Source organism: Hippichthys cyanospilos, chromosome 6 (genome assembly GCF_059441005.1).
Source record: "Hippichthys cyanospilos isolate Australia breed blue-spotted pipefish chromosome 6, RoL_Hcya_1.0, whole genome shotgun sequence".
In the NCBI taxonomy this organism is placed as follows: domain Eukaryota; kingdom Metazoa; phylum Chordata; class Actinopteri; order Syngnathiformes; family Syngnathidae; genus Hippichthys; species Hippichthys cyanospilos.
This window is the reverse complement of record NC_142374.1, coordinates 24,799,246-24,811,578: the sequence shown is the minus strand read 5'-3', so window position 1 is coordinate 24,811,578 and position 12,333 is coordinate 24,799,246. Positions and strand designations below refer to the sequence as shown.

Genomic DNA, 12,333 nt, shown 5'->3' with positions numbered 1-12,333 from the left:
TCGTTCAAAATTTGAAGGAATTTGTCAGTGGAAAACGAAGCAACGTTAGCTTGTTGCGTTCTCAAGGTTTAGCCTTTTTTTTAACTCACTATAGATGTGCTTTTTCATCGTTTTTATTATATTTATTATTCTCCCTCGTGGTGTGGGTTTTATATATATATATATATATATATATATATATATATATATATATATATATATATATATATATATATATATATATATATGTTATTATCATTATTATTGCAGTTATTACTGATGTTTAATGCTTTAACGGTGTTTTATTCTGTACAAGTTTGAAATGTCTGACTGCATTTGAATGCACCATACGTCTGGTCTTCACGCTACAGGCGCTCCGAGAAAACTCTTCAGAATAAAAGCCCCACAAGGCTCTTGCACGACATCCGTAAAATGTTCAGTTTATTTTGAAGTTGCTGTCATGTTGTGTTTGTCGCAAGGAAAATTTGAAGACGTTCAAAATGTTCTTGCGACAGGAGCTGGAATAAACCCCAGAGAAGGTGAAAAGAGGCGCTAGCTTGAAGGCCACAACAGGCGTTTGAGCGTTTTGTTTTGTTTTCCGGCTTTCCGCAGGAGCGACTGCATTACGAAACGCTGAGTCACCACCTGGGCAAACTCGGGGAGGACGCGGGGAAGATGGTTCATCGAGTCATCGACCTGACCAGACCCGAGGATCTGGACGGTCAGTTTTCATCGTCAAACATTGCTTGGCCTTCGCCGTCCACGTAGCGAAATACAAACTTCAAAATATTCCTCACTTTGTAAAAATAGCTTTGGTACTCTTTTTTTTGTGACAATAGGATTTACAAAAACATGGTCAAGTCAAAGATCCTTATTCATTAAGATTATGAGGTATTTTGCTGGAGTATTGTGACTCCTTACTTAATTCCTGTCTCAAACCGTAGTTCTACTTTTACAAGATCACCAAAACACTCAAAAAAAAAACGTTTGCATTTTTTATTAGCCTATTCAAAACTGCAAACATCTATGAAACATGTTTTGGATAGCATAAAGCCTGAGCTAATACTAGCTAGTGCCTTTGGTTTTAGAGGGAAAAAAACTGTGTTTGTTTCAAAATGGTTAATATTTTTTCACTTATTTTCTTTCTATAACTTTGCACATTTCAGCCTGTAGTTCTAGTCTGTTGAAAATTTTCGTCAAAAGCCATGGCACATGTTTTGATAGCATAAAATCAGAGCTAATTCTAGCTAGGTCTTGGTTTTAAAAATATCCTTGTATTAAGTTCTCAAAATGGCCATTGTATTATTTACTTTCTATGTGTACGTTTGCACATTTTAGTCTGTAATTCTTCTTTTGATTGTTGTTGGTTTTTTTTCAAAGCACAGCAATGATCTTACTTCTACTTAATTGCAGGAGTGTGAGCAATTTACTTTTCCACAAATTGGTCTCCAAAGGAGCTCATTTGTGCTTTTTTTTTTTTTTTAACCAAAAAAGGTCAAGCTGAAAATGCGTGAGCCTTATAAGGTCGCTGTCCCATTGTAGCCTGACTGTGTCCCATTCAGGTATTCAAACCGCGCAAATATTTATTGTCAAGTTTAGCAAACACAACTCCGCAATGTACACAAATTAGCCTCTTGAACGTTTTTGTTTTTATTATTCCAGACGCAAAAACTTGCAAGCGGGACTTTTTTTTTGTGTGTGTGCGTGGGTTTACCCATGATTGGCAAATTTCAGATGAATTCTTTTGGATTGCTTTACTTTCTCAATGTTGCAGAAATTCTGGGATGTAGTCCTGAGACGTGGTCATGCTTTATCCACGTTCACACATTACCGTAATTCCCCAAATACAGGACGCACCTTTGTATAGGATGCCCCCTAATTTTAGGGTCAAATTCTGGTATTTTCTAAGTTTTGCGACACTATAAAAGCTTTAGTAAATAAGAATCTCATTTTCCGAAATTCTTCCTATTTTCTTTGTTCATATCTGTAAATGATATATTTGTTGCGGGTTAAGTGTGTTGCACATTTCCCACATTGTGAGCGGTCAGTGAAGGCAGCACTTCTAACTGCACTAAGCAGTTGTTTTTGCTTTTCCTTGCAACGCAGCTTGAAAAAATAAGCGAGTTGATTTTACCCTAAATACCAGAAGATGCGCACCATCCGCAATCCAGCAACTTTATGATTGTGTGTATATGATAACACTAGGGAGCTGAAATCTCACCCATATGGCGACAACATGGCAAAGTTGCACTTACTAATTGCATAAATTGATAAATCGGTAATCGGTCACTGAGATCACTGGATAGGTTCTCGTTTGTCAAAATGTCTTTATTTTTTGCTGCTTTTGTTGACAGGAAGCAACATCGCGGAGGCTCGTGTTTTCCGGGAAGCGCGCGGCAGGAGCAACAACGAGCCGCACATCAAGAGGCCCATGAACGCCTTCATGGTTTGGGCCAAGGACGAGCGCAGGAAGATCTTGCAGACCTTCCCCGACATGCACAACTCCAACATCAGCAAGATCCTCGGTGAGCTCTTGCTATTAACTGACTCGCCAGAGTAAATAACGTCTCCAATAAAACGAAAATAAAGTCAAGCTACTGTACTTGCCTTTGAAGACGCCTCATGGTGGACAGAGTAGACAGAAAGGCCACAGTGTCCCCCAGTGGCATTTTTTATTTATTTACTTTTTCTGCAAAGGTTTCTTTGCAAATGCTGAAGAACTGATGCAGACTTGAAAAAAAGTAGTTATAGTTCTCTAATGTTGCGAGAATTGCTCAAATCAGTGCACACATTGAAGATATGAGGTTTTGTGCTGTAATAATGTACTAGACATGCTAACTAGTTGGCTTGTTATAATAGCTCCAATCAGTCAAGAAATTACTAGTAAAACAATCTACAATATCACCATTAATTTGGGAATTTGGGACCAACAAAGGTTTTTGTTTTTTTAATTTAGCTTTTATATTCATATGCTAGCGGTAGACATGCTGACGAGTTACCTTGTTGGAATGATTTATATCGGTCAAGAAATGTGAAAACAATTAGCCAATTTTTGCAATATTGTCATTAATTTGGGAATTGGGTAACAGTCTAAAGGTTCGTTTTGTTTTCTTGCTGAATTTAGCTATTATATTCACGTATTGTATCTGTGAATCGCTGAAATGCTAACGGTAGACATGATAGCGAGTTAGCTAGTTGAAATGGTTTAAATTGGTCAAGAAATTTGAAAAGTATCAGCCAATTTTTACAATAGCTCCATTACTTTGGGACTTCGTTAACTTTTATTTTGCTGAATTTAGCTTTTGTATTCATGCGCATTGTCTGCAAATTGTTAAAACGCTAACAGTAGACATGCTAACGAGTTAGCTAGTTGGAATAATTTCAATTGGCTAGTTTATCACGAAATGGCACTTTATTCAGTACACTGTCACACAACTTCAAGACTGGCGATTATTTGATTGGTGGGTTGTGTTTGAACCTGCTTAATTCTGCCTAGCGACGAGGAACTAGCGCGATTCTATCCATCGGAGTTGTTGTGAGCTGCGAGCTAACCTTTGGTGTCGCTACATGTGAAATGTAGAGTACATACTTACACACGCATCTTGTTTTGCTTCCCATGAGATTGTTCACATTTAAGAGCGACAACTTTGTGCGAACAGAAAATTCACGATTCCTTCCAGTTCCGCCTTACGGGAGCTTCACCCAGACGATTACCCGGCTAAAATCTGACACGGAGGCCACGGTAGAAAGTGTCAAAACGGACGATGTTATCTTCCAGGGCGGCCACAGTTCACACGGCGTCGCTTGTTCACACCGTGAAGATTTTAACACTGTTTTTCACAGCTAGTTAGCTCAACTGGAAGGTTAGCGTATAGCTTAGCTGGCTTATTAGCCGAGCGTGTCCCAAAGTCATGTGACCTACTGCATCCACCTCATTTAATTTTTTATTTTTTTTGCTAAAAATGGTTCTCACAACCCCGCTGAAGACTTGTTTAGAGTGGCAGTATGCGCTGTTTGGATGTGTACAATGAACGTCCGCGAAACATCATAACACAGCTGGACTCTTCTCGCTATTTTTCGGCGGTGTTAAAGCGTGAGTTAGCTTGGTGATAAACACGCATAAACGGCCGTCCTTTGGATTATCCGGGACAGGATATGGCGCCTTACGCTAGTGACATGACCACACAGATTTAGGATGACACGCAAAAGATAATCACGTGTAGTTTACCCACATTTTTGTTTACCAAAACGTTTTTGAATTTTTACCAACTTGAGTATCCTTAACAAGAAATAACAAATAACATGTTTAGTTTCATTTACTAGAAACAGTACACTGTATCTTTACAATTATATTTAAAAAAAAAAAAAACAACAATCACGCATCGCTTCATTTTGTTAACAAAAAGCAGCACAGTGTTCACGACTGGACGAGAAATAAATAAAATGTTTTAGTTTCATTTGCTACAAGCAGTTCTTTGCCTACACATCTTGACAAACACACGCAAAAAAAAACAATAACACTAAACTTAATTTGTTAACAAAAAGCAGCACACTGTAGAGTGTGAAATTTCAAAGCTGCGTTCCCTTCAGGTTCCCGCTGGAAGTCGATGAGCAACCAGGAGAAGCAGCCGTACTACGAGGAGCAGGCCCGCCTCAGCAAGATCCACCTGGAGAAGTACCCCAACTACAAGTACAAGCCGCGTCCCAAGAGGACCTGCATCATCGACGGCAAAAAGCTGCGCATCGGCGAGTACAAGCAGATGATGCGCTCGCGCCGTCAGGAGATGCGCCAGTTCTTTGTCGGGTGAGTCCGCCTTTGTCTTCTCCGATCCGATCGGGGGTCCGTCTCAATCGTTGCGCGCTTCGCCAAACGCGCGGATCTCATCGCGTCGTCCCGAGAGCCGGCTCGGTCACCCGTGTCCACGGTGGTGGACGTTTGTTAGGTTGACCCTACTAAGTACTGGCGTCCCCGATCGAGGACACGCGGAGCTTTACGATGATCTATCCGAGGGTTTGGCTGGATGCGATTAACTTTGTCGTCCCGCGGAGACAAAATGGACACAACGGCGGACGCAAATTGGTTGAGTGTCAAGAAAATTAATTTTGATATAATGTTAATTCCATGTCCTTTTAAACTCGAGTTATTTTGGTGGCCGTATTTGTAATTCGGAAGTTAGCATTAAAGTTAAAAATAAGAACACAATTGATAAAGTGAAGTCTTTGAAAATCTTGGAAAACTCTGAAAATGTTACATTCTTTTATTGGATTCACATTTTGATTTCAACTCATTCACTGCCAACGACGGCTATAGACGTCAAAGGTCCATTTTTACTGGGCTAGCAGCGGATACGTTAATTATTCTGCTTGTCGCTGGCATATATCCAAGAATAAGGACGTATTACCTGCTGCAAATAAGTGACTTATTCTGCCATTACGCAAAAGAACATTTAACTCATTTGTTGCCAATGACGGCTATAGACGTCAAAAGATCCATTTTTACCTGGCTAGCAGTGAGTGACTTAAAAGTATCTGCGTGTTTTGTTTTTTTTTAACATTGAAAAGGTAAACTTTCAAAAGCTTAAGGCGAGAACAGTGGCAATTGCGCTAATGGAATCCAGGCGGCGGGGCACCTTAATAGCCGCCAAAGTCTCAACGATGGATTTAGCAGACATTTTTTTTTTTAATGGCGTGTCATTTATTGAAAAGAGGACAATGGCGGCTAGCTTGCGGCCGCTGGAATGGGACGCAGGCAGACGCCGCGGAATATGAAATGGAAGCAGATGTTTGAAAGCTAACGCAAAGAGAAGAAGGTCTGCGCTTTCAATCGGAGCAAGCTTTTTTTAAACGTTGAATGAATTGCGCCACCTCTCTTCGTCTCACAAATCATTTCGATATACAAGCAGGGATGTCTGCTGGAATTAATCCTTATTAAGTCACTCATCCTTATTTCGGACTCATTCAATCCCAAAGACGTAATTATGCGTCTTAAAGAGTCCCGACCATCAATCCCAGGTACGAATTTTCACTTTTTTGTACCTCATTTATTCAATGAGGGCCATCTTAGAAACAAATGAAATATACGTAAAAATACGTCTTTGGGATTGAATGAGTTCAATTATTTTGAGGATTATGTACTTCGTTTTACCGTTTTCAATAAAAATGGTTTAAAATGTTCATGTAGTGAAATATTTTCGACAAATTGATTACAGTTGAAATGAAACAATCGTTTCATTATGTAGCTAAATGAATACAATGTAAAAAAAAAAAAAGCATGAAATATTTCATTTTGTTGATAAATAAACTCTTGTGCTTGCGTTTTATTTGAGATATGATTAAATAGGTTGGGCGTTCAAAGTAAAGTTTCACTGTAGGGTTTCAAAATAGATGAAGTGTTTTAGAAAAAGCATTCAACTAGCCCGAGAAGTTCGGGTTATGGTTGTCAAACTACAGTCAGGGTTTCAAGTCGAGTTTTATTCGATTTAGGGTTTCAAAAGTAGCATTTCAAACCAAGATTGATGTTTCAGAGCAGGGCTTCCATTACAGTTTTAAAACTCTAGAAACGTTCCAAAGTAGGGTCTGAAACTAGGGTTAGGGTTTTAAAAGCAAGATTTCAAACAAACGTTCGGGTTTGAAAGTAGTGTTTGAAACTAGGGTAAGGGCTTTCAAGTAGAGATTTAAAACACTGTTAAACTTCCAAAGTAGGGTTTCAAACTAGCATTAGGATTTGAAAAGCAGGATTTCAATCCAAGATTAGGGTTTGAAAGTAGGGTTACAAACTAGGATAAGGGCTTCCAAGTAGTTTTAAAACATAGTTAACGTTCCAAATTAGGGTTTGAAACTAGGGTTAGGGTTTATAGGGCTTCCAAGTGGAGTTTTAAAACACAGTTAACGTTCCAAAGTAGGGATTGAAACTAGGGTTAGGGTTTCAAAAGCAAGATTTCAATTTAAGGATAGGGTTTCAAACTAGGGTTAGGGTTTCCAAGTAGGGTTTTAAAACAAAGTTAACATTCCAAAGTAGGTTTTGAAACTAGGGTTAGGGCTTGAAAAGCAGGATTTCAATCCAACGTTAGAGTTTTAAACTAGGGTTAGGGTTTTCAATTAGGGTTTTAAAACACAGTTTACATTCCAAATTAGGGTATGAAACTAGGATTAGGGTTTCAGAAACAGGATTTCAATCCAACGTTAAGGTTTGAAAGTAGGGTTTCAAAACACAGTTAACGTTCCAAAGTAGGGTTTGAAACTAGGGTTAGGGTTTGAAAGGCAGGATTTCAATCCAAGGTTAGGGTTTCAAACTAGGGTTAGGGTTTCCAAGTAGGGTTTTAAAACACAGTTAACATTCCAAATTAAGGTTTGAAACTAGGGTTAGGGTTTCAAAAGCAAGATTTCAATCCAAGGTTTGGGTTTGAAATTAGCGTTTGAAACTAGGGTTAGGGTTTCAAAAGCAGGATTTCAATCCAAGGTTAAGGCTTGAAAGTAGGGTTTGAAAATAGGGTTAGGGTTCCTAAGTAGGGTTTTAAAACACAGTTAACATTCCAAAGTAGGGTTTGAAACCAGGGTTAGGGTTTCCAATTAGGGGTTTAAAACTTAGATAACATTCCAAATTAGGGTTTAAAACTAGGGTTAGGGTTTCAAAAGCAGGATTTCAATCCAAGGTTAGGGTTTGAAAGTAGGGTTAGAAACTAGGGTTAGGGTTTCTGAGTAGCGTTTAAAAACACAGTTAACATTCCAAAGTAGGGTATGAAACTAGGGTTAGGGTTTGAAAAGCTGGACTTCAATCCAAGGTTAGGGTTACAAACTAGGGTTAGGGTTTTCAATTAGGTTTTTAAAACACAGTTAACATTCCAAGTTAGGGTTTGAAACTAGGGTTAGGGTTTAAAAAACAGGATTTCAATCCAATGTTAAGGTTTGAAAGTAGGGTGTGAAACTAGGGTTAGGGTTTCTAAGTAGGGTCTTAAAACACAGTTAACATTCCATAGTAGGGTTTGAAACTAGGGTTAGGGTTTGAATAGCAGATTTCAATCCAAGGTTAGGGTTTCAAACTAGGGTTAGGGTTTCCAAGTAGGATTCTAAAACACAGTTAACATTCCAAAGTAGGGTTTGAAACTAGGGTTAGGTTTTCAAAAGCAAGATTTCAATCCAAGGTTAGGGTTCCAAGCTAGGGTTAGGATTTCCAAGTCGTGTTTTAAAACTCAGTTAACCTAGTAAAGTAGGGTTTGAAATTAGGGTTAGGGTTTCACAAGTAGGATATCAAACCAATGTCAGGGTTTCAAAGTAGAATTTGAAATTAGTTTTGGAGTTTCGAAAGGAGTTGTGTATTAATTTAGGGTTTGCGGTTTCAAGGTGGCGTTTCAAGTGAGTTAGGGAACCAAACTCGGGTCAGGGCTTCAATGAGCGTTTGATTATTTTTTCTCGTCAAATCTTGTCCTTTGCCGTTCCGTCCTCTGCAACCGTATGGCTTCTTGTCCGTCAGGCCTCAGGCTCCGCTCCAGCTGGCCAACAGCCCGGGGGGCGGCATGGCCGTTTTCCCCGGCTCCATGGCCATGGCGGCGGGCGCCACCCCCTCCCCCCACCTGACCTCGGACTGCTCCAGCAACTCGGCCAGCCCCGAGCCGCCGGCGCCCGCCGCCTACCGCGCCGTCAAGTCGGAGCCGGGCCGCCCCGCCAACGGCGACGACGACACGGACGTCTACGACGACTACGAGGACGAGCCCAAGTCGGACTACAGCAGCGAGCACGAGACGCGGCGGGACATCGGCGCCGACTGACTTTGCCGGATCGCGCGACGGCGTTTTTTTCATTTATCTTGTTTTTTGCGATGCATGTTTCGTACAGTAGCCGTTGCCGAATGAAGCTTCGTGAAGCGCTTGCGATCATTTCGAACTCCTCTAGATGGCGCTCTTGATTCAAAGTCCAAATGTGATGCAGTTCCATTTCGTTAGCCTTTAGCTTTAAACCAGAACATTATAGCCCAGGAAAGCTACAAATCAATGCCCGCCGACGTTCACTGACCGCCCAAAATGTGGGAAATCACAAACACACTTAACACAAAACAAGTATATAACTTACGTGTATGAAGATCTTTTTATGTTTTGCTTTAGTTTTTGCCGGCAGGTGGAGCAAGTTACAGCAGCGCTGCGTTCGCCAACTGCTCACAATGTGGGAAACCTGAAACACACTTAATTGAACTTGCAACCAAAATATATTTTACAGATATGTACACAAGAAAATATAGAATTTATCAGTTCTAGTGATTCGAAAAACGTCTGGCGGAGCGGGTCCAACGTCTTCGGGCTTTTTCCGGCCCGCATGTTTGAGAGCCACGCTTTCAACCATCTAAAAAAGGTCAAAGGAATACGACAAGCGCTTCCCGAAGCTTCGTTTTCCAATGGCTACTGTTCAGCAACTATTTTGGTCTTAAATGTTTTCAAAGGAGTGAGCGCGTTTCATTTTTATTTTCTTCTCGATGTTCTTTGGACAGTTTGTGTGCGTTTTGTTTGTTTTTTTTAAATATCGATCTGATTTTTTCCGGACGGGCCGCTTGCTCGCTGCCTGTACAAAAAAAAAAAAAAAAAAATCTCTTGACTGGCACAACTTGAAATTTCCGAAGTTTTACTACATAAAAAAAGTTATTTAGCTCTTATAATCATTATAGTCTCATGTCTCAAACAAACAGCACATAACATTGTTGTTATTAATATTATTATCATAATAATTATTATGCTGACACAACATTTTATTATTATTTGATGGATATATCTAGCCCAGCTCAGGTATGATGTGCCAGCTTGTGAATGTGTTTTGTTTTGTACGATGCGAGAAATATATAGTGTTGGAACTGTCAATCAAACAGGGAGCAAGTCCCGCCCCCATACATTAATACTTCTTGTTATTGCCACAGGTTTTTGTTGTTGTTTTTTTTTCCACAAAAATGTGCCAAACTTATATTGACGTTCACTCAGTATGGTGTAGTCTTAACTTCCACAAAATACTACTAAAAAAAAAAAATCAAGTCTTACTCATTGAAGCTTCTCGAATTGGTGAAGGCCGCCATGTTGAACGAGAACGTAACATTTATTGGGCGAAGATGGCGCTAACTGTAGGAAGAGAAAGTCTCTTTATTTTATTTTTGAATTGTGTTTTACATAGGTGCGAAAACTTTATTTTTTTTTGGCTCCGTATGTGTCGGCAGTGGGTAAGCGACTTACACCAAACTTTTGTTCGAAAAAGAAAAACAATCTTAGCTCTTAGTGTGTTTTTTTTTATGGTACTTTTTTTTATCTATCTTTTGTGTATATTTGGAAGTAATTTATTAAAACAAGCTGAGGGGAAAAAGGCGCTCATTTTTTCTTTAAGACCATGCCCATGTTCCACACTGCTATTATTATTATTAGTATTATTGTGATTAACTGTTAAAGAACTGTAAAAGTCCCTTAGTATTAATGATAAGCAGTTTACAAAAAATTGACAATATCAACAAGGATGTTTTTAACATAATACAGTGGGCCCCCGTGTTACGGACTTCATCCGTTCAGCGGCTACGCTCGTAACTGGAATTGCTCGTATGACGGGCGATCCAAACCCATGTTAATTTGTGAATGCATGCTAAAATGGTACATATAACCGGGGATTTCCTTCCTTTTTTTTTAATAACTCCTGCTTGGTTTCTATTGTCATCATCTTCTTACTTTTACTTTACTTTTAATTTTAGAAGCCACGTCTAACAGATAAAGTTTGCAAAGTCTTCACAACACGCCGGCCGGCATTTCTGTGATTGACGCGACGCCGACCAATAGCATATCCGCATCTCCGTGACTGAGACCGGGACCGCGAACTTAATCGACCAATAGCGTATCGGCATCTCCGTTACTGACACCGTGACCGAGACAGTTACTGTGACATTGTAAGAGCAATAGCATAGCGGCGTTACCGTGACGTGCGAGAACTGTTGATTTGGTTGATGCAGCAAAGCCAAAAAAATAGTACGGACACGGTGACCGGCATGTTGGGGCATGTTGGATTGTTCGTAAGACGAAAGCTTTGTGCGTAAAAGGAGGACAAAAAACGCCGCGGTTCACATTCGTAAGATGAAAAGTTCGGGAGGGAGTTTGTAAACCGGGGGCCCACTGTACTTGTGTACGGGCAAATAGAATAGAATCCCCTGGTTAAATTTTCGATTTTCAATTTTTTTTGTGTGTGTTTGTCTTTTTTGTTGTACATAGAGAAATAACGAGCCGAAAACCGTGGTCGAAATATCGTTTTTGGGGTTTTTTTTTTTTTACGAATTATATGCTACAAACTACGAAAGATGAATCGACACCGCATCACCGTTTTTGACATCACTTCTTAATGTTGCCCTTTTTTTAAAAATTCAAAACAAATCTTCGCAGCGTAATTTTTGATTTCGTTTTCTGTTTTTCACGCTTCAAAACGGTCATTTTGTCGAAACCGGCGTGAAAAATAAACCGACGCTGCCTCATTTTCAGTTTTTGAATTTTGTATTTTATTTTATTTGCTTTTTTGTTATACATTAGGTCACGAGCTATATCCCATACACTAATACCAGTGGGACCACTTGGTCAAATTTGATTAGATTTTTTTTTTTTGTTTACTATGCTTCATGAAGCAGTTTTTTTTTTTTACTCCTCTAGATGGTGCTCTTGAAAATTATTTTTTTTAAATAATAGCCCAATGTAAATGTATATTTCCACTGCGTATTTGAACCCAAGAGCGCCATCTAGAGGTGTCAAAAATATCACAGGTGCTTCATGAGGCTTCGTTTATCCCTCGCTGCCAATCAGAAAGCAGATAGTTTTGACTATAAAAGCTTATATTTTCCTAGTATTTGTGAAATTATTATTTTTTTAGTTAAAAAAAAAAAGGCCGAAACTGCATTATAAAAATTTTTAAAAGCAGCATTAGACCTGGGCATGGTCTGAGTGAAGCGCCCCCATTTGAGCGTGCCCCCCCCCCCCCCCCCCCCCCCCCCCCCCCTCCCGGTTGTGGTGTCTCTTTTAATCTGCCGTTTTCAACAGCTTTCCATATTCTACACTCATTACCTCTGTTCTTGAGTGTTTCTTTAATTATTATAATTTTTTTTTTTTTTGGGGGGGGGGGAGTTCCACAAGGCAAGCGTCACACATCCTAAGCACTGGATTCAAGTTCCCAAATTTCACTTTTTTTTTGTTTTTTTCCACACGCTCACTTTTTTTCCTGTGATTATTTTTGTGTTTTAAATTTGTGCGTTTTAACATTTCATTGTATTTATTAGCCAAATGTGGCTCTAAAAAGTGTCAGTACACGTCATACTGGTGACAAGGACAATCAAAGAAAAAAAAACGGAAATAAATAAGTGAC

General features: G+C 39.5%; 1 protein-coding gene across 1 annotated transcript in view; it reads left to right on the top strand.

Moving 5' to 3' along the window:
• LOC148422974 (transcription factor SOX-6-like) overlaps positions 1-12,333 on the top strand; it is a 79,520-nt gene extending 67,187 nt beyond the window's left edge. Inside the window, exons 13-16 of the mRNA XM_088417734.1 lie at positions 592-700; positions 2,334-2,504; positions 4,570-4,783; positions 8,450-12,333. Coding sequence (XP_088273860.1) covers positions 592-700; positions 2,334-2,504; positions 4,570-4,783; positions 8,450-8,744 — 789 coding nt within the window. The 3' untranslated portion in view covers positions 8,745-12,333. The remainder of the gene's footprint in view (positions 1-591; positions 701-2,333; positions 2,505-4,569; positions 4,784-8,449) is intronic.